Source organism: Plecotus auritus (assembly GCF_963455305.1).
Source record: "Plecotus auritus genome assembly, chromosome: 12".
Classification (NCBI taxonomy): Eukaryota; Metazoa; Chordata; class Mammalia; order Chiroptera; family Vespertilionidae; genus Plecotus; species Plecotus auritus.
The window spans coordinates 18,297,809-18,320,757 of record NC_137778.1 but is presented as its reverse complement, the minus strand read 5'-3'; the positions used below and the strand labels follow the sequence as shown (position 1 = coordinate 18,320,757).

The 22,949-nt window shown below is 36.8% G+C and overlaps 1 protein-coding gene across 1 annotated transcript in view; it reads left to right on the top strand.

Moving 5' to 3' along the window:
• RNF2 (ring finger protein 2) overlaps positions 1-17,900 on the top strand; it is a 32,190-nt gene extending 14,290 nt beyond the window's left edge. Inside the window, exons 2-7 of the mRNA XM_080649098.1 lie at positions 5,971-6,059; positions 9,591-9,751; positions 10,393-10,608; positions 13,341-13,613; positions 14,374-14,545; positions 14,994-17,900. Coding sequence (XP_080505224.1) covers positions 5,973-6,059; positions 9,591-9,751; positions 10,393-10,608; positions 13,341-13,613; positions 14,374-14,545; positions 14,994-15,095 — 1,011 coding nt within the window. The 5' untranslated portion in view covers positions 5,971-5,972 and the 3' untranslated portion in view covers positions 15,096-17,900. The remainder of the gene's footprint in view (positions 1-5,970; positions 6,060-9,590; positions 9,752-10,392; positions 10,609-13,340; positions 13,614-14,373; positions 14,546-14,993) is intronic.
• Positions 17,901-22,949: the final 5,049 nt, after the last annotated feature.

The window sequence follows — 22,949 nt, the reverse complement described above, 5'->3', positions numbered from 1 at the left end:
TTTCACACTGCATGTTCTTTTCTCTTACAGTTTTGATTATTATAAGATGAAATTTCCCATCAGAACCTTTCATGCTTCAGGTGTGTTTATGCTTCTGGGTTACCTGCATATACCTCAGGTGCAACAAGTCCAAAAACTGAAGTTAGCTTCTCATCCCTTTCTAGAACATGCATACCATTTCCTGTTTAAAAATATATAGAAATTTTAAAAATATATTTTGCTATCTCACTTTAGATTTTTTTTTTTTTTAGTACTGACTACTAGACAGCAACAAGCTTGGCATCTTGTGGCTTTACTCTCCTTTTTTTCTCATTTATTGTATCCCATGTATTTTACCTCCTAAGTGTTTTTCAGCTCTGCCCCTTCTAATTCATACTTATTATAAAAATGTAGGCATTTTTCATTTGTATTATTGCACAGTTCTTTAACTAAATTTTGCTTCTACGTGTCCATCCTCCACTGCTGCTGGAATTGATTTGTGTGTTTCACATGTAAATCTGATTTTTATCATTCCACTGTGGATTTCCCCCAACACCTTTGCATGTGGCATAGTAGGCCTCCCTAATCTGGTCCACAGTTTAATTCTTCAGCCTCTGTTCTACTTCCAACCTCCCTCTTTTCTGTTAAGCTAAAAAGAAAAAAACCAAAAATGAGAGGCAACAAGTGTTTATTTGGGATCAAAAGAATGGCAATTCTGGAAACACTGATTCAGGCAGAGACCTAAAAAATGTCCTAATTACAGGGTGAGCACAAGGGGTTTTTATTAGAAAAGGAAGGGAATAATTACATGAATAGAAGAAATTTCTATTGGTGCCAGCAAACAGTTAACATTTTAGCTATACGTGGCTGGTAACTGATTCTGTCTTCAAAAAGAGAATCCATAATCATCAGTTTGTGTGTTCAGAATGTCTGCTTTTCTGTTGGCTTTGCAAGTGGTTGTTTGTAATACATTGTTGGTTTTGCCCAGTCCAAAGTTTATTTTCCCTAATTCACATATTCCAAAGGTTCAAGGCTCAAGGCATACAAAGCACTTCCTCTGGAATGGCTGCTCTGGCTCCATTTTTAAATGGCTTCACTTATGTCAGCTTCTCACATTTCACTCATTTAGTAGAGAACTACTTTGAGTTTCACAAACACCCCATGCTGAGTTGTGCCTTTGTTTATTATGTTGGTCCTTCTGGACTGCTTTCCTTTCCTTAGTAGGTTAACTTACCCTTAAATTCTCTTCCAAGGGAGGAGTCTCTTTCTCTAGGAAACCCTTTTCTGATTTCTGCTCCTCCATGTGACTACTTTTTTGTGCTTTTGTAGCATTTACCAAATTGTGTGGAAAACATGGTTCAGGGCCCACTAGCCAATAAACTCTTGGAGGGTCTCGTTTCCTATCACATAGTAGCTCTCAATAAATGTTTCCTACTCAGCTGGTTTTCATTGTGGGTCTGTTAGCTTCTAATGTGGTTAGACAGGGACAGAGGAAAACAAGGCTGCTGCTGCTATAACTGATGTTGCCTAATATTAGACCTTGATAGGTGTATCTGAAGCTTTGGGGAAAGACTGTATTGGGCCATTAAGAAAGTATCTGTGTGTTGTGGAACAGGGGTTGAAGGAGTAGTGTTAGAAGAATGAAATAGTGATGAGGAATATTGTAAGAGGGCACAGATGATCTAGATTATCTAGGTCTGCATTTTAAGTGGTACTTTAAAAAATCTTAGAACATTTATTTTTCCTGTAACAATAACTTAATTATATAGAGGTTAGAAAACATTAAGTCTGTTACCAGTACTCAAAAACTTAATTAAGACTGGATAATGAAGCTCTGTAATTCACCTTTGAAAGGTTTCTGCTCTTTGTTCCATGATGTGGAAAAAATACAATCCAATTAGGAGTTGATTATATTATCTTTTTAAATAAAGAAGCTATTAGGTTAGCAAAAATAATTGAGATGTATATTACAGTTGTTTAGTACAATGACAACTTTTTCAATAAAGAACACTGTCTTTAGATGCTTACAGAAATTAGTGTCTGTCTTACAGCTGTCACTTCAGATTAAAAAAACTGCTGCAAGTGGTTTACATGGGGTGATACTGCAGGCAATGCTATGATGACAGTTGAATTGCTTACTCAGAATTTATCATTGCTCTCTAGTTTGCCTAGTCTTGAATAAATTTCTAAAAGCTAACACCTGTATCCTGTAAGCAAGGAGTGTTTTAATTAAGGAACAAATCATTTGATCATTCACATATTGTATAATATAAAGAAAGAAGAAAAAAATGCTAAAGTTTGGAAGAGTTAATTTTAAAAAGTGTATTTCTGATATATATTTCTAAGTCTAAAAAACAAATTAAGGGAACAAATTATATATAGGATTAAGACATAAAGTGTTGGCTGTGAGGAGATGGTTATAAGTTACTCTTACTTTTTTTGCCAAGTGTGGCAGGCTGAAAAATAGGCCCTCAAACAATATCTGTATTCTAATCCCCAGCATCTGTAATGATATTTTATTGGGGGGGAGATGGGAGGTCTTTGCAGATATCACTAAATTAAAAATCTTGATATAAGGAGATTATACTGGATTATTTGGATGGGCTCTAAATGTTATCATGTGCCCTTTAAAGAGATAGGCAGCCCTAGCCAGTTTGACTCAGCGGATAGACTGAGCATGGGTCTGCAGACCGAAGGGTCATGGATTCAATTCTGGTCAAAGGTACATGCCGGGGTTTCAGGCTTGATGCTCAGTAGGGGGCATGCAGGAAGCAGCCGATCAATGATTCTCATCATTGATGTTTCTATCTCTCCCTCTCCTTTCCTCTCTGAAATCAATAAAAACATATTTTTTTAAAAAAGATGAAACAAACAGAAAAAAGGGATAGGCCGAGGGAGATTCTTCTCACAGAAAAGGAGGGGGCTATGTGACCACATACTAGGAATGCCAGCAGTTATTCCAAGATGGAAAAGGCAAGGAACAGTTTCCCTTAAAATCTCTTGAGGAAGTGCAGCCCTGCCAGCACCTTGATTTTGGCCTAGAGATACTGATTTAGAATTTCTGGCCTTTAGAACTGAGAGATCAATTTCTGTTGTAAATCATCATACTTGTGGTGATTTGTTACAGCAGTCTTCAGAAAGTAACACAGCAATCATTTTTCAAACTGTGAATTGACATTGCTAAATAATCCCATTTTCCTAACTCTCTTTTTTGGGGGTATAATTTATAATTTACTCATATCAGACTGTAGTTGTATTTCAAATAGTCTGAACAGACCAGGTAATTTTTATGATTAAAGCAACTGGTAAATATTTACAGGCATAGAACTCTGAGGTTTTAGCTCAAAATAAGTTATATTTAAAGCTGCTTTTTTGGGGGAAGTTTTTATCCAGTATGGAATCTCCCTCATGGCTGCTTTCTTATAGCTGCACTCTGGTAAGAGCACAATTTAGACTCCTAAAATTTTATAACATAGTGCCTGCCCATTTGTTTGTATGTGTGGTATTTAATATCAATTCTTCTTTCACCCATACTATAGAAAATGTACACGTGAAGTTCTTATTGAGGATTTAGTTATGAGTTCACTATGTCCCAGCATGTGCCAGGGTCTTACTTGAAACTTTGGTCTACTGCAAGTCTGACCAAAGGATAAAGGCCTATAGGTTCTCTACACTTTACCCCAATATTCTTGATGATCAGAGAACAATGTACCTGGCCTATATTACCTTAATCCCTTCAAAGATGGTATGTGGGAACTTAATGTACTTTTGTCCTGAATATAATTTCTATACAGTATTCATTTTCAAAAAAATTTGTTAGTCTTCTTAAAGCCTAAATTATAGGGTAATTTTAGGAACCAAATTCTGTGTGGTAGAATGATAAATATTTAAAAGCTATATTTATTCATATTATCCTGGAAGTAGACACAAAATTTCAGGGACAAGGATGGATAGATTATTATTACAGCAATAACTGCATCAGTTCCCCTTTGCCTGAGTTCTTCTCCCCCCACCCACCGCCCCCCCACCTACCCCCAAAGCAATGCAGTGAGAGCTAGATGTTCATTTGGTAGGCGAAGAACCTAAAAATATGAATCTGGGAGCTTGTGTAGTTGTTACCTCACCTCCTGAGAAAGGGAGAGAAATCATTGCTCCCTAATGTAAACAAATTCTCCTTAGTTGAGAAAGAGGATACAATCTTTAGAATGTAAATGAATTTTTCTGGGCGGGTCGGATATCAGGTCTTAAACTTCAAGGCCCCTGGAATGTCTTCGTAGTCTCAGCCTCCTAAAATATAAACGCATATGTCTAGGAAGATAAATCTCTAATCTATTCAGTCATCTTTGTGTTTTAAGACTTGTCTGAGGGACAAATGTTTTTCTGTGTTTTTTGTATTTTTTTTTCTGGTGTGTTTTTTTTTTTTTTGCTTCGGGCCCTAACCATACAGAAACACAAAAATATTTTCTCTATGCATAGAAACTGATAAATCTTCCTTTTGTCTTCCCTTTCCCATGATAATTTGAAGTGATACTTTTTTAGTCATGAACAGCTGAAACACTGTTAAGATTGTCTAACTTGAGCTCCTTTCTTTTAATCATAACCGTTGTTGAGTTCTTCAGCAATACCCTGGCAGGTTAGGTTCTGGTTAACCAGTTTTTCCTGAGGGCAGAGCTTAAGAAGAACTGAGTGACCAGTGGCTTAAAGTGCTAGAAAGCAGCTTTTGTATCTTTGACAAAAGTTGGACTAGAGGCCATGCTGTAGAGTCTGAAATTTTCCTGATTTAGTTCTAAGTTCCATGACCATGACTTTTTAAAAATATCGTTTTAAATATCTGCTATGTGCCAGGCCCAATGCAAGGTAGTGGGGATATTGTAGAGAATAAGATAAAAGTGCCATGGTGGGAGGGTGGTGGGGGAAGGAAGACATGAAAGAATGGCAAAGTAAGAATTTTGTTAGACTTCGTGAAGGAGCTAGCTATGGGAAAATCTTTGGGGAAGAGAACCTTCTGTTACAGATAGAAGGATGAGCTAGTGAAGGTTGTAAAATGAAAATGAGCAAGATTGGTAAAGAGAAGAATGACAGATGTGGCTGACAGATGGTGAACAGAACTCAGAATCACAAGCATCTTTAGGTGTTTGGATTTCTGTTTTAATTTCTAAAACAGGCATGATAAACATTTTGCTCTTCAACTAGCTTTTTAAAAAAACTTAATGTTTGTTGTGTACATCTGTTGAACTCCATGTCAGATATACAGCTTACATAGTATTCTGTACTATATATATATATATATATATATATATATATATATATATATATATATATATATATGTTAATTAGCCATATTCTTATTGACAGGCATGCATAGACTTTTATGATTTTTTGATATTACAAATAATGCTGTCAATTTTCGGTTCTTAGTTTTTTCCCTCCCCGTTTCCCCAGTAGGTGGGGATAGGATGGCTAGAATGCACAAGAGTTGGATATTTTCTTTCTCCAGGTCAGTGAGGTTCTGGATAATACCCTGGCAGGTTAGGTTCTGGTTAACCAGTTTTTCCTGAGGGCAGAGCTTAAGAAGAACAGAGTGACCAGTAGCTTAAAGTGCTAGAAAGCAGCTTTTGTATCTTTGACAAAAGTTGGACTAGAGGCCATGCTGTAGAGTCTGAAATTTTCCTGATTTAGTTCTAAGTTCCATGACCATGCCTCTTTATAAAAGTACTGTTTTGGTTAAGACAGTTTCCTCTACCTTCAGTAATGATCAAGTAATTTCTGTGTGTTTAATTATTTTGGGCATTCAGAGATCAGTTAGTATCTCTTGCTTTTTAGTAGTTTGTATTTTAAATGGAGAGATTCTTGAGCTTTTTTTTTTTAATTTTTGAGGAGCCAGTGTATAATTTTTATTACCCTCAGGATTTACAATTCCTAAAAATCACTTTTGAGATTTATTTCCCTTTCAGATACTAAAATTGTTTTTTCTTTACTTTTTATCCCTAGCAATGTCTCAGGCTGTACAGACGAATGGAACTCAACCATTAAGCAAAACATGGGAACTCAGTTTATATGAATTACAACGAACACCTCAGGTAATGTAGACTAAGATAACAGGGGAAATATGATACATATGTAAATTGGGATGCATTTTTAGAAAATGAAAACTTGGAAGAACTTAACAGTAATAATAAATTGATATATAAGTAGTACTGACTTTTGTATGTTTGATTGACACTTCATTCATTCATTCACCAAATAATTTGAGTCCATATTCTACAGGTCCTAAGCTAGGCACTAGGTGAAATGGTGAATAAAACATGTAACATCAGCTCTTAGAATTCATAGACATTAAACAGATAAACATCCATAGAATTATACCTTGAGAGATAAGTAGGGAAGACTATTTTGAGAAGTTAAAGATGGGGAAGACTGGGGTGGAAGCAGGGTTGAAGGAGATAAGCATATTTAAAACTGAACTCATTTTAAGTTTGTGATGCCTATAAGACAGGCAGTGATGCTAACTAGAGATCTGGACTAAATATTAAGTTTTAGAGATTGTCAGCACATTTACAGCATGGTGAATAGATAAGATCGCCTAGACAGGGGTCCTCAAACTTTTTAAACAGGAGGCCGGTTCACTGTCCCTCAGACCGTTGGAGGGCCGGACTATAGTTTAAAAAAAAAAACTATGAACAAATTCCATGCGCACTGCGGGCCCGGGACGAGTCGGCTGCTAAGCAGGACAGGCAGCGGCACCCGGCGGGCGGGATAAATGTCCTTGACAGGCCGCATGTGGCCCGCAAGCCGTAGTTTGAGGACCCCTGGCAGAGGGCCCGGATCTTCATTCAGAGGAGCTTCAACATTTAGAAATTAAGTAATGGACAAGGAGCCAGCTAAGGAGACAGGGAAAAGGAAAAATGAGAGAGAGGGGACAAAATCTATGAGGAAGTGTTTCAAGGAGGAGGATTCAGTTATTGTTTTCAATAGTATTCAGAAGATGAATAAGATGAGTATTACAAAAATGTACATTAGATTTGTCAATATGTACTTAGTGATTTTTTCAAGAGATTCACTGATAGATTGTGCTGCTATGTTGAAGGGGGAAAAAGTGAAAACGTATAGGCAATTCTTCAGAAAGTTTGGCTCTGCAGTGGAGCAGAGAAATGGAGCAAACACTGGAGGGGAACATAGAATTGGGAAGTTTTAAATTTCATTTTGTTTGGAAGGAGATAGAGCTGTGTAGACTCCTTCCACTTCCCTTGTCCAACACTCCCCTCTCCTCCCCACCTCTCCGCCCTTGACAGCTCTAAGGTGCATCATTCACATTTCTCTGTGTAGCAACTCTATGGAGATACTACTCTAGGCTGATTTAGTGGAGGAAAGTTGGCTAAAATCTGAGAGCAGATAGAATAGTCAAGAGTGATACACTTGATAACATAGGAAGGGATGCATTTTCAATAGGAAGAGGTATACTTTCTCCTTATAGCAAGAAAGAAGATGATTATGAAATTTGAGAAAGGTAATGTATTGAATGTTCAGGTGGAGAAGGTCTGCAGATAGAAGAAAAGGTGTACAATAGTGTAGTGAAAGGAAAAATGAGTTCGTTAGAGAAACCAATTACTGAGCAGTGCTGAACACCCATTTGAGTCTGGTGAAAGTTTTAGTGATCCCAGTCTGGTTGTGAGATTCCCCCCATTTTACCTCCACAGTGCTCTGCTCTACCTGCTGGAGAACATGGATGGTTGGGTATATCCAGGGTTGGGATTTTGCGAGGCAAGTTCTTTCTAACCAGGACAGACTTACTAGCTGAGTCATCATCATTCTCTTTGATTATTTCCTCATCAGAGGTTATAATTCCTAAATCAGAAGTTTGTGTATGTATTAAAACTAAGTAAAATAAAATATAGAAAATGCTTTATAGAGTGAGGCTGAAACATGATAGACACTTGATAATAGTGATAGTTACTATAAATATATTTTACTTGCATTCTTTATGGACAGTACCTGTTATTTCTGTCTTTCCTTGTGGGGTCACCGGTCTTTGACCCTTTAGAGAAAGCAAGTACTATGGAGAGGCAGTGGAAACAAGAAAGTGTCACTAACATGGGAAGCTCCTTGTTTTTACCTGCATCTTCCTTTTCAGTAGTTACTGAGTCTCTTTTCTTATTCCATAGGAGCCAGTACTGGTGGCCTTTGAGCTAGGTAATTTGTTCTCAATGCCACCTTGTAGGAAGAGTGAATAGTGGTGGTGGTGAAGAAGTAGGAGTCACTAGTCTCTGCATCTGGGAGATGTGTACATTGGAACTCCAAATGCATTTTCTCACTAACATTTTTTAGACATGACAAATAAAAATACTTCAGATATACTATGGTTTAAATCAGTTAGCCCGAGAACCTGACCACTTTGTGTAAAATTGCTTTTGTGGATCAAGACTTTATAAGTTTCAAAAAAATGATTTTAAAATGAAATAGTTAAACTGCATATCAATTAGAGAATATTTGTATTGGAATCTTAAAATCTTTTTAATAGATGGCATGAAATGTATAACTTAGAGTAGTCCTCTCTTATCCACGAGATTACATTCTCAGACACCTAGTGCATGCCTAAAACCACAGGTGGTACTAAACACTATAAATACCTTGTTTTTTTCCTATACAAACATACCTAGGATAAAGTTTAGTTTATAACTTAGCCAATTTCATGGCTAGAAGATTTCTTCTTACTATAGATCTTAGTAACCTCAGCATACGATATTTTCTATTCTTATTGAGAACTTTCACCTTTTTATTTAAATAAAGCACTTTATAGCTTCTCTCGGTCATATCTAAATTGCCAGCATCACTACTCTTGTGCTTTGGGGCCATTAGGAAGTAAAATGAAGGTTACTTGAACACAGCTCAAGATACTGAGGCAGTTGATCTGGTAACTGAGAAGGCTCCTGTCGCCAGCGTAAGGGTAGCTTGTGTATACAGTGGGGATATGCTGGACAAAGGGCTGATTCTCCTCCCAAGTGGGATGAAGCAGGACGGCATAAGGTTTCATCACATTACTCAGAACAGTGCACAATTTAAAACTTCTGAGTTGTTTATTTTTGGAATATTCCATTTAATATTTTCGGACTGTGGTTGACTGTAGGTAACTGAAACCTCAGAAAGTGAAGCCACTGATTAAAAAGGGGGGAACTATATTATCAAAATGGTGTAATTTCTGAAGACGGAAGAAATTTCCTCATTTTGCAGAGTAACGAACAATGTTAAATAGTTATTTAGAATCACATAACTACTTAATATGGCTAGAACTAAAACCTAAGGCATCTGATTCCTAATTCAATGCTTTTTCTTATACCAGGCTAATTTACTCCTAGTTGTCTTTTAGATACATTAATATATTATCTTTAGCATTAAAATAAGAGCATTCATATATAATGCATTGGTGGGAGCAATGAGGGGAATTGGGGGACATTATTGCCGAAACAAGATTGGCTGTGAGCTGACAGTGATAGTGGCTGGGTGATAACTATGTAGATGTTCATTTTTGTCATTCTCAATACTTTTGTGTATTTGAACTTATCCACAATAAAAATATTTACATTTAAAAAGCATTTAAATTTCCTCTTTTACAGGAGGCAATAACAGATGGCTTGGAAATTGTGGTTTCACCTCGAAGTCTACACAGTGAATTAATGTGCCCAATTTGTTTGGATATGTTGAAGAACACCATGACTACAAAGGAGTGTTTACACCGTTTTTGTGCAGATTGCATTATCACAGCCCTCAGAAGTGGGTATGTTGAAATGAGTTATACTAGGCACTTCAGCTGTACCAAGACAGTGCTCTATGGGTTTTGAAAAGTACATACTCTAGAAGTATTCATTTGAGAATTGGAAATTTTTCTAAGGTCTAGGTTTGAATTATTGGAGTATCTTTGTTTTGAAGCAATTCATTTTATACATTTTTCAGAAGCTTTATAGGATGAATATTTGTTTTGAGGAAATTATGAAGCCATGGTTTTTCTATTTAAGTATACAAAATGATATCCTTATGAATTGTTTTAATAAAAGAATTGATAACATAAATTAATATAGGTGATGATTTTTTGCTTGTATGTCATGGGAATGAGAAAGGGGAAATTAATATTAGGAAAAGAATTGATTTCTATTTCTAAAATGGATATATATAAATTATCATTGGGGATATTCAAATTTTTCCCTTGACAAGTAGTACAGAGTATCTGAGATTTCCAAAAATCTTGCTTACCCAAGATTAGTCAGATTTTTAATAAAGTTTAGGTTAATCAGTTTAAATTTCTGTGATTTCTTAAAGATATTAGAATAAAGATAATGTAACTATTCGGAAGCTAGATATTTCTGTCTTTAGCCTAAAGGTACTGGCATCATTTACATTGTTTTTCCTCTTTTTATTTAGCAATAAAGAATGTCCTACGTGTCGGAAAAAGCTAGTTTCCAAAAGATCACTAAGGCCAGACCCGAACTTTGATGCACTCATCAGCAAAATTTATCCAAGTCGTGATGAGTATGAAGCTCATCAAGAGAGAGTATTAGCCAGGATCAATAAGCACAATAATCAGCAAGCACTCAGTCACAGCATTGAGGAAGGACTGAAGATACAGGCCATGAACAGGTATATGGGGAAGAAGGTGGCCATTTTCCTGAATACTTTATTAAATATTGAATTTACTTAGCCTTCATTTTGAAAAAGACATAATACAAAAAGTAATAAATAGTAGTTCTGCATGATTACATTTTCATGCAAGTGTGGTATATGCCTCCAGGTATCATATATGCCTGGGTTTCCATTTAAAACACTAGAACTTTTCAATAACCTTTTATACTCACTTCTCCCTCCACTTACCTACTATTCTATTTCTCCTCTTCTTTTTATAGCAAAACTTCTTAAAAGAGTTATCTGTGCTCACTGTCTCTACTTTTTTCATTTCATTTTGAACCCTCTAGTCAGACTTTAATCCCTTATATCACTCTTATCAAAAGTTACCAGTGTTGCCGAAACCGGTTTGGCTCAGTGGATAGAGCGTCGGCCTGCGGACTGAAGGGTCCCAGGTTCGATTCCGGTCAAGGGCATGTACCTTGGTTGTGGGCACATCCCCAGAGGGAGGTGTGCAGGAGGCAGCTGATCGATGTTTCTCTCTCATCGATGTTTCTAACTCTCTATCCCTCTCCCTTCCTCTCTGTAAAATATCAATAAAATATATATAAAAAAAAAAAGTTACCAGTGTTGTCCACATTGTGAAATCTAATTGCTGATTCTCAGACCCCATCTTACTTAGTAGTATTTTACAAATTAATTTTTCTGAATAATTTTCTTCTCCCAGCTTTCAGGAGACCATATTTTCCTGGTTCCCTTTGTATGTTATTAGCTATTTCTTACCTGAAACTTACCATGTATAGACATGTACTGAACTTTTTGTTTTTACCCCCTATTTTTCTTCATTCTTGCTCATTTCAGTTGATGGCAGCTCTATCATTCCACTTGCTTTATATATATAAAACTCTAAATATGTGTGTGTGTGTGTGTGTGTGAGTGTGAGTGTGTGTGTGTGTGTGTGTGTGTGTGTGTGTGTATGTGTATGTATATACACACACATATCTAGATATATCTATATATCTATGTGGGTGTGTATATGTGTATGTCAGATCGGTCTAGGCCACCATTATCTTTCATTTGGTACTGAAAAAACCTCATGAGTGGTCTTTGTACTTTCCAAGCTTACCCCCACATAGTCTATTCTCAGCACAGCAGCCAGAGTGATTCTGTGAAATTGAAAGTCAAATCATGATTCTCCTTTGCTTCAAAGTCTCTAGTAACTTCTATTAACATTCAGGTTAAAAGACCTTGGCTTTTAAAACCCTACATAATTTGGGCACCTTCTCACTCCATTTTCTTTTTCTCTCTGACATCTCCTAATATATTCAGGCCTCATCATTTTCCAAAGTAGGAGATGCCAATAGAGTCCCATCCATATCTAGTTCTCACCTTGGCTGAACTTCAGAGTCACTTGGAAAGTTTTTAAATCCTAGGGCTCAGGTAACACCTCAGACCAACTGAATCAGAATCTTTGATTGGATTCAGGCATCAGTATTTAAGGTTTCAGGAGTGATTTCAAAGTACAACCTTTAGTCTGGCCAGTGTTGCTCGGTGGTTGAGCCTTGACCCAGGAACCAGGAGGTAACAATTGGATTCCCAGTCAGGGCACATGCCTTGGTTGCTGGCTTGATCCCCTCTAGGGGACATGTAGGAGGCAGCTAATAGATGATTCTCGCTCATCATTTATGTTTCTATCTCTTTCTCTCTTCCTCTGAAATCAATAAAAATAAATGTTTTGCCGAAACCGGTTTGGCTCAGTGGATAGAGCGTCGGCCTGCGGAGTGAAGGGTCCTGGGTTCGATTCTGGTCAAGGGCATGTACCTTGGTTGCGGGCACATCTCCAGTGGAGGGTGTGCAGGAGGCAGCTGATCGATGTTTCTCTCTCATCGATGTTTCTAGCTCTCTATCCCTCTCCCTTCCTCTCTGTAAAATATCAATAAAATATATATATAAAAAAATAATAAAAAAATAAATGTTTTTATTTAAAAAAAAAAAGTGCAACCTTTAACCACTGGCTTAGAGGTTAAACTCCATTAAACTCACCTGAAATTGTATTTAGTAAAGTGAAATAAAATATTAAAATTTAAAAAAAAAATTTAAATCACTTTTTAAAAAATATATATTTTATTGATATTTTACAGAGAGGAAGGGAGAGGGATAGAGAGCTAGAAACATCGATGAGAGAGAAACATCGATCAGCTGCCTCCTGCACACCTCCCACTGGGGATGTGCCCGCAACCAAGGTACATGCCCTTGACCGGAATCAAACCCGGGACCCTTCAGTCCGCAGGCCGACGCTCTATCCACTGAGCCAAACCGGTTTTCGGCTAAATCACTTTTTATATTCAATATTATTTCATTATTAGTTTCAGGTATACAGAATAGTGTTTAGACAATAATATACTTCACAAAGTCCCTCCCCCAATATTTCTAGTACCCACCCCCTTTCATCATATATAGTTATAAAGTACTAAATTTTGAATGTATTTATTTTAAGAGTTATACAATCCTTTTTTAAATTGATTTCTTTTTCTTTTTTTAGAGAGAGGAAAGGGAGAGGGAGTAGGGAGAGATAGAAACATTAATAAAAGAGAAACATCTGTTGGCTGCCTCCTGCATGCCCCCTACTGGGCTTTTCTAGAATCTTCTTGACTTTTCTAGAATTCTAAAGTTCTGTAAACATGCTTCAAAGGGGTTCATTAAAAATGCCTAAGTACATTTTCTGCAACGCCTTTTGTTTCCTTAACTAGACTACAGCGAGGCAAGAAACAACAGATTGAAAATGGCAGTGGAGCAGAAGACAATGGTGACAGTTCTCACTGTAGTAATGCATCCACACACAGCAATCAGGAAGCAGGACCTAGTAACAAACGGACCAAAACATCAGATGATTCTGGGCTTGAGCTTGATAACAATAATGCAACAGTGGCAATTGATCCAGTAATGGATGGTGCTAGTGAAATTGAGTTAGTGTTCAGGCCTCATCCCACACTGATGGAAAAAGATGACAGTGCACAAACAAGGTAAGTGTGCGGGTTAGTTTTGGATTATCTGAATTCAGAAAATGTAATTGGGAGTTAAAAGGCAATTTTGCATAAGAAAGAAGGGCAATATTTGCCATCCAGTTGACTGCCAGGGTTCATTGGATATTCTTGATGCCTAGGTTGTTGTTTTCTTCCTCCATGCTTCCCATCCACACTTGGATATCTGAAAGGAATGACCTGAACCTCCTTCTTAGAGGAGGGAGAAAAAAGGGTCACTTAAATTTCTTAACAATGATACTGGGGTGCCAATAAACACCAGAATTCTTGCTGGTGAGTATGACACTGTATCTCAGCATTCTGCCTGCCATTGAGTACAGATAAACATCAAATATTTGCTCCGTGAGTAATTGATGAGTATACCATACTTAACCCCCCAAGGTTAGCACTTTTATGCTCAGCCTTAAACACCACAAAATTGATGAATTTTTAAACAATAAGCAATTGGTCATATTCTGCAGAACTTTGATCATTGGGTTGAGATGTTTGTTCTTTTTCCTCAGTACTATGTATATTTGTTTGATTTTTATTATTTTATATCACATTTTATGGATGCTTTTGTGGCCTGGTAGATAGTATACTTTCAATAAGGAATTTTTAGATAATAGATGATTATAATTTCTGATACTATTTTATCAATAATAGAGACATTTACATTTTATAGAAATGTATTAGTCCTGTAATCTAAGTACATTTTCATTATTAATTTAGAAATTAAATTTCTAATGATTTATTTTTCCAGATACATAAAGACTTCTGGTAATGCCACCGTTGATCACTTATCCAAGTATCTGGCTGTGAGGTTAGCTTTAGAAGAACTTCGAAGCAAAGGAGAATCAAACCAGATGAACCTTGATACAGCCAGTGAGAAGCAGTATACCATTTATATAGCAACAGCCAGTGGGCAGTTCACTGTGAGTATCTATAATAATAAAAGTGTAATCTGCTAATTAGACCGGAAGGCCTTCCAGACGAAGCCGCGCAGCGAGGGCAGAGGCAGAGGCAGCGGCAGCGGCGGCAGCGGGGGCCAGGCTCCTTGAACGGATTTCGTGCATTGGGCCTCTAGTTTAAAATAATAGGCCATTGAAACTGGAAGCAAATTAACCATCTGAGAGTGGCAGATGGTGGGGTGGGGCCTAATAAAATGGCGCAGGACAGGATCCTGACACCCTGAGAGATAGAGAACAGGGTAGTTAACTTTTTGATATGTTTTATGAATAGTATAAGTGACAAGAAGTTTATTTTAGCCTAAGTTGTGTGTTTTTTTTAGGGTGGACTTTTAATAGTGAGATGTTTGTTCCATCTCACTATTACTATGCTCTGAGCAGTTTTCATAATTCTTTCTCTCTCTTGTTGTTTTAGGTATTAAATGGCTCTTTTTCTTTGGAATTGGTCAGTGAGAAATACTGGAAAGTGAACAAACCCATGGAACTTTATTATGCGCCCACAAAGGAGCACAAATGAGCTTTTACTAAAACCAGTCTGGATAATGAACTTTTTTTATAGCCTATTTCTTTATTAAAGATGTATCATCATTACTTTTATGGACACTATCTTGGATATGTTGTTCAACTTTCTTCCTGAGCCAGCCTCGTTTATACTCTTAGAATCTTTTCCCCTTAATTTAAGATTTCCTTTTTGGAAGGGATTATAGTTATTCAGAACCTTTCCTTTTAAAAATATATCTAAGTAGTATGTCTTACAAAGTATGGTTTCATTTGGAGCACTCTTTGACCCAGGAATTTTCGTAATTTTGGATTCTTTTTTTTTAATCTCACCCGAGGATATGTTTTATTGATTTCTACAGAGAGAAAAAGGGAGAGAGAAATGTCAATGTGAGAAACATCGATGGTTGCCTCCTGTATGTGCTCCAACTAGGGTCGAAACTGCAACCTAGGTATGTGCCCTGACTGGGAATTGAACCTGCAGCCTTTTGGTGTATGGGATGATGCGCCAACCAGTTGAGCCACCTGGCCAGGGCATGATTCTGTATTCTTAAGATTCAGTTGGCCATCTTTTTTCCTCCCCTCAAAAGTTTAGGCCTTATATAATGTGAAATAATATGTATTTTGACTTTTTTCCCCTGGAGTCTTATATGTTTATAGTTTTCTATATAAGCTGTAGTATCTTCATGAAGACCAAGGCTCAAATTTACTGTGTTTAAAAATCAGTTCTCATAGGATTATTATTTTCATGGTCTTTTCTTCCATTATCTCTCTCTCTCTCTCTCTCTCTCTCTCTCTTTTTACAGAAGGTTCTTCATGAACTTAGTGTTTATTGTCATGTAATGTTATTTTTTCCCATTTCTCCCCTACTCTAATTTTGGAATTTCTGATCCTGGGAAAGAATCAAACAAAATCTAAAGTTCAGTGAGAGCTTGGTTTATTTACAGATTTCACTGAAGAAATATTATATTGGTCTTATGTAGTCTCCATGTATATATTTAAAGAGGTCTTTTTTTGTATTCTGTCAGTGCAGTTCCTTTATTATGTATGTTTGATGAGTTTTCCTATTAAAATACCAGAGATATGGAGATATTTTGCACTTTAGCCTTGATGAAAAGTACAAGATATGTTCAAAGCTTCCCCAGTTCTTTCTATGTTGGTAGCTATGTAAGAATAACATGGCATATGAACTAACAATGGGGAAAAATGTTTGCTTCCATTTGAAAAATGTGTTTAATATTTTGAGTTGCCATATATCAGTTTATAAATTTGGTGCTTTGCTAATTACACTCTAGAGAAGCAAATTAACAGAGCTTAGACTGCCTTGATATGTAGTAATAGATAATTCTGTAGAAGGATGTCAGCCAGGAGGGTGAAAGTCATTGTCTTCTTAATTTAGTTTTATATTGAGGGACAGTGTTCAGCGTTTGGACCCAGGCAGCTTTATGATGGCAGGTCAGAAATAAGGTGGGATTATGTGTTATTTTCCATCCCTGTTCTGATTTCAGGTATATTTCCAAGTTTGTATTATCACAGTATTTACAAAGACATGTTTGCATTGAGAAGTTGACCCTACAGGGTTTTTGCCAGGGGGGAGACTAGTCCTTCAGAACCATAACTAAAGTCTTATCTAGACCTTGGAACTATTTATCTGTCATTTTTGACATTTTGGGGCCAGCTTGAGGTTTTAAATCTTCAACCCAATATTAAAACGTAAAGGCTTATTCAATTTTTTACCATTTTACTGAAAATACTTAAAATCTGTTTTTATAGTTTTTTTTGGTAATCTGTGCCATGAAATTTGAAAACCATGAAAAGTCACGGGAAATTTTGTATTCAATTACTTTTTCTGTTGTAATGTTACATTGTATAGACTGTCAATGCATGCCCACTCAATATAACCCTGGTTTTGTGCTATAACTGTTTAGATTTTATTGGTGACATTAGATTAGTGGTTGCATTAAATAACTAAATTCCCATTGTGATTATTAATTGAAATTTTGTCTTTAAGCAAAAAGTTATTTGTGAATATAAGCTTTGTGCTTAGAAAATGTATGTGTTTATATTTGCCAGTTTGGGGGTGGATGTAAATTCTGCATCATTAGTGAATTCATTCGGATCAGTAGTCTTTTGCAAAATATAGTTCTAGATATTTGGTAGATATTATAGAGATTTGATAGAGTATTGAGTGCAGTGTTGTATGTGTGTGTGTTTGTGTTTTGGGGATGGGTACTGTTTATCATTACTACCAACCAAGATTTTATAAAGTATTATCTAAATAAACTCTGTAACCATCATCTGTGTTGAGGAACAAAAGGCTCATCAAATGTGGTGAGGCCTTTGGATACATTATCATTTAAAAATTTACTATGGTAAAATATATATAACCAAATTTACCATTTTAATGATTTTTTAAATATACAGTTTAGTGGCATTAAGTACATTCACAGTATCATGTAACCATCACCACTATTTCCTGAACTTTTTTTTTTAATCATCCCAAAGAAACTCTGTACCCGTTCAACATTAGCTCCCATTTCCTCCCCCCGCTCTAGCCCCTGGTAACCTCTGTTCTACTTTCTCTCTTTGAATTTGACTATTTTAGTCACCTTATGTAAATGAAATCATAAAATATTTGTTCCTTGTGTCTGTTTTGTTTCATATGTTAAGTTTTGAAGTGTCATCCATGTTGTAACGTATCAGAATTTCATTCCTTTTTTTGGCTGAATAATATTCCATTTTATGTATATACACATTTTGTTCATCTGTTGATGGACACTTAGATTGATGGACATTTTTTGCTATTGTGAATAATGCTGCTATGAATATTTTGTGTGCGTATCTGTTCAAGTCTCTGCTTTAAATTCTTCGGGGTATATACCTAGGAGTGAAGTTGCTGGATTGTACAATAATTATGTGTTTAGTTTAAGGAATCCAAAACTTTTCCAGAGTGGCCGTAGTATTTTACATTTCCACCAGCAAAGTACAGCAAGGATTCCAATAGCTCCACACCCTCACCACTTGTTTTTCTCTTTGATAGCTACACTAATGGGTGTAAAGTGTTATTTTATTGTGGTTTTGATTTGCCTTTCTCTACTCGCTTGTGATGCTAAGCATCTTTTCATGTGCTTATTGGCAATTTGTATATCTTCTTTGGAGCAGTATTTATCCAAGTCTTTTGCCTATTTTTAATTATTTTGTTTTTGTTGTAGTTTATATATTTTGAATATTATCTGATACATTATTTGCATCTAGTTTCTTAATTTTGTTGAAATTCAATTTGCCTTTGTTGTTGCTGCCTGTGCTTTTGGTGCCATATCCAAGAAGACGTCACCAAATCCAATGTCATGAAGATTTTCCTATATGTTTTTTTCAAGTTTTATAGTTTTAGCTCTTACATTTAGATTTTTGATCCATTTTGAGTTTTGTATATGGTGAAAGGTAAGGATTCAACTTTGTTTGCATTTGTTGAAAAGACTGCCCTTTCTCCATTGAATTGCCTTGGCAGTCTATTCAAAAGTTAATTGACTATATGTGAGGGTTTACTTCTGGGCTCTGTATTCCATTGGACTGTATGACTGTCCTTTTGCTAGTACTGTTGTTGGAGAAATAAGTGGGCCAGATTTTCCTGTTGCTTGTAGGTATGGGTTGGCTCTTGCAATATTTTGAGAAAATGAATTTTCTAAGATTCTTATTGGTGTGGACTTCTATTTCTCGGGTTGCGAAGTCATATGCCTCTTTAACCCAGTCCTGAAAAAGGTATAGGTGGGGTCAAGCAGAGCATAAAGGAGGGCCAGTGTCCAGAACTTCAGTTCCATGGTCGAGCTGGTCCGATGGAGCATTAAGCTAAAGTCCTTTAGTCCATTGTGTGGAGTCCACATGGCTGTGGGCCACGTGGGCGAATGCAGGGGAGTGCACACTGTGCAACAGGAGTCTCGAGAGAGTGAACTTCCTTGTCTAGGAGTTTAAATATTCAGGTTGTGTGCCCTATTCTGGCCACTGACTTGTTCCTAGGTGTGACTGACAGGTAAGCATCTTTCCAAGTCACTCAGACCTTACTGGGCATGCATCTAAACTGCCTTTGTCCAGTCTCTTCCCCCGTGGATCAGCAGGGAATAGACTTGGAGAGTGTTAAATTACAGCTTTCTAGCAAAGCTGTATAAATGGCATGTCTGTATTATCTAGTCCTCCCTTTATTTCTTCCCTGTTAATAATAACCAGGCTATTACAATGGTGTCAGTACCATACTGTTTTCATTACTATAGCTTTGTAATAGTTTTACCTATCATTTTAAATCCTCTGAACCCTATGAGGAAGACAGTATTTCCCTTGTACATTTGAGAAAACTGCAGCTGAGGATTCTGACTTGGATAACTAAATACAAAATAATTAAAATGCCAGATGAGAAAAGGAATCTTTTTTTTTCTTTTTCTTTTTTTAAATCCTCACCAGAGGCCATTTTTCCATTTATTTTTAGCGAGTGGAAGGGGAGAGACAAAGAGGAAACATTGGTGTGAGAGAGACATCGATTGGTTGCCTCCCACACGCACCCCGGGGATCGAGCCTGCAACCCAGGTACATACCCTTGACTGGAATCGAACCCGGGACCCTTTAGTCCACAGGCTGATGCTCTAACCACTGAGAAAAACCAGCTAGGGCCCTCATGCAGGAGGCAACCAATAGATGTGTTTCTCTCACATCAGTATTTATCTGTCTTGCCCTCTCACACACTCTAAAAATCAATGGGAAAAATATCCTTGGGTGAGGATTAAAAAAACACACAAAGAAAACCCTGACTAGGGCGAAAAGGAGTCTTTTTAAAAATCCCCATCACATTTCTATTTAGAAATACTTTTTTAAATATTAGAAACATAGTATAAGAAAAGAATATTAGTGTGCAATTGTTGTAACTATAAAAATGGCTTCCTTGAAGTGCTTCTGAATTAATGTAATTAAGGAAATTAACTATGAAAACCTGCTCTTCCATAAAAGCATGAGAACTGTAAAAGTTGTCATAATCAACTTAATTTATTCAGTAAAAACTAACAAGTTTTGTAGCATTTTTAAATTGCCCTATCCCCATTTTCTCAGTTCCAAGTAGACTTGAAAAGGAATAGCCTTGTAACTATAGCAACTATGAAACCCAGCAGTTTTGTAGCCTGAGAAGTGGGTTGAAGCTCTCCCATAAGCCCCATTACAGGGAGTTGTCATGGTTTGACCGGTTTGGTGCCTCACTGAAAAGCTCTATTCTCAGAGCTTATCTTTATTTGACCTGACACCCCTCACTCTCTGCAAACAGCCCTATCTACAAAAACAGCTGCAATTGTTTAATGTAGCAGCTGCCTTGAAGCAGTGCTAGAAACAGGCTGACAGAACCAGAAAGGAAAAGCGGAGGGATGACATACCCGTAAAGGTTTGGAAAGGCTCCAAGATATTCTTGGGACTCCAGAGGGTGACAGGCACATGTGCAAGGTTATATGCATACCCAAGAACAAAAAGGAGGCACCCATCTAAGCTGTGGCAGAACTTGAGGCTCTTCAAGCAGGAAGTGAAGGTGAAGGCAGTGTAAACGTCATGTTGGAGTGTTGAAGGCATATTTGAAAACATTCACAGAGCACTTCATCAAGGCTGGGAGAATTATTGTTTCAGGGCACCTAATGAATTTTCTGTCCAACCTTTAGCTGACCTTTAAGCTAACAAAGGAGAATATAGTGCTCATATACAGCAAAGAATGCTCACTTTGCAGAATTAGTGCAGGTAGATTACTAAACAGCAAACTCGACAAATCCCAAGGATGCGAAGGGATTCTTTTATCCAGCATTGCCCAGTCATATTTCTAATATCTAGTTTCCAACAAAAATTTGCATAACATGTAAAGAAACAGGAAAGTGTGAGAAAGCCTAGATGTTGGACTTAATGTAACAAAATGTTTAAATCAGCTTTTAAAAATATGTTCAAAGAACTAAAACCATTTTAAAATAACTAATTTGAGAACAGTCTTTCACCAAAAAGAATAACAAAGAGATATTATAATAACCAAATAAAAATACTGCGTTGGAAGTATATAATAAGTGCAATACATACAACAGAGGGGCTAATAAATTTGAACTTTGAACACAGAAAAAAAGGAACAAAGGAGAGACCTGTGGGACACCATCAAGTGTACTAAGTCCCAGAAGGAGAGGAAGTAAAGAAATGCTTCAAATTTCAAAATTTGGTGAAAAACAATCTACATTTAAGAAGTTCAACAAATAACAGAAACTCTTGGAAATAGCAAGAGAAACAGCAAGAGAAAAGTGACCCATTGCATACAAGGGATCTTTGATAAGATTAACCACTCGATTCTCATGAGAAGTCATGGAGGCCAGGAGGTAATGAATGAAAGTGTTGAAAAGGCAGTGAACCAAGATTTCTATATGAAGCAAATTCTCAAAGATATTAAGACATTTCGTCTGGAGCATGGCATTCTGAGAACTGAAGTAAGAATTTTGTAAAGATTTGGATGAATCTGTATCCTAAATCCTTTACTCCACTGAACCTCACTTAAAATGGATGTTTTCTGTTTTGGTGGATGACCCCTTCAGGGAGTTAGTTACCTGGCAAAAAGCATCCCATCTGCTTTATCCCTACAATCCCTCCTTATCTTCAGATCCCAGCATGTTCTGGGGACAAGTACAAAGTACCTTCTGAAAGAATGCTTTTTTGATCCTGTATACTGATGATTTATGGAGAATACCTGTGGAAATAGATTCCGAGAATGTTAGATCTTGGAAGTAAGGAACATAATATTAAATTGGGTCAAATTATCAGTATGGGTACACTTAGACTAGAGAGTTTGTCAGCTTGAATAGCTGGGAGTGGTTCTGTTCACTTGGTTGAAATTTTGATTCAGCAGTGCCTCATCTAAATTGGAGGTGAGGTGCTAAAAATTCCCTGATACATTATAGAGAAAGGAAATCAAAGACTTAGAAGGGGGAATGTTGGAGAGGATTTATTTTGTGATTGGAGCGACTCTCTTTACCATCACTGAGAAATGCCCTGGTGAGAAGAGAACTAGCACTCTGAAGAGCTTTATAATATAGTCTGACAGGGCTTTTTGGCCTTAGCTAATAGATCATATGAGCCAAAGGACCAAAGTGGTCCCATTTGATTTATCTAACTGAAAACAGGTCACTACAGCTACTATAGAAGTTAAGATCCCTTATCCATTTCCCAGGCCTGATTTAATTCACATTTCCAGAGCCCATTGAGAAAGGACCCTGCCATAAGTTTGTATTATGTATATTCTTAGCCTTCTCCAAAGTCTGTGGCCATTTACCAGAGCAGTTATTTTTGCACCAAGGAAAGAAATCCCTAAACTTAGAAATTACTGAACACCTGGTCTTAGTCTCATTTCTGCAAACTATTCTCCGGTGATTAATGAAGTTTTAACCAAAATCCACCACAGTGGCACCCAAACCCTTCACATTGCTTCTCCCATTTCCTGAACCTATGGTTAGAGTATTACCATAAGCAATTAGCAGAGCCAACACACTGTAAGAACTAGTTTCTTGTGTTTACCAAATTTTAAAGGAGTGATACAGCTGACTTTATGTTCCAAATTATTGTTATGCAAACAAGGTGCTAATGTAGAATTAGATGGAATTTAAAAGGCTTTCCTCTTTAGGTTGATGTAGTTCCAAACTACTTCCTACCAAGTAGCGAAGTTAATATAAACATTTTAAATAAGTTATTGGCATATTTTACATCAAATTAGGCTCCTGGTGTAAAATTCAACTTCGTTATTCATCAAAATGTTACGCTAAGCATTTAGCAAAATTTGAAACTGATATTCAACAACATACACTAAATCAGATGGTCCAAGTACTGATTT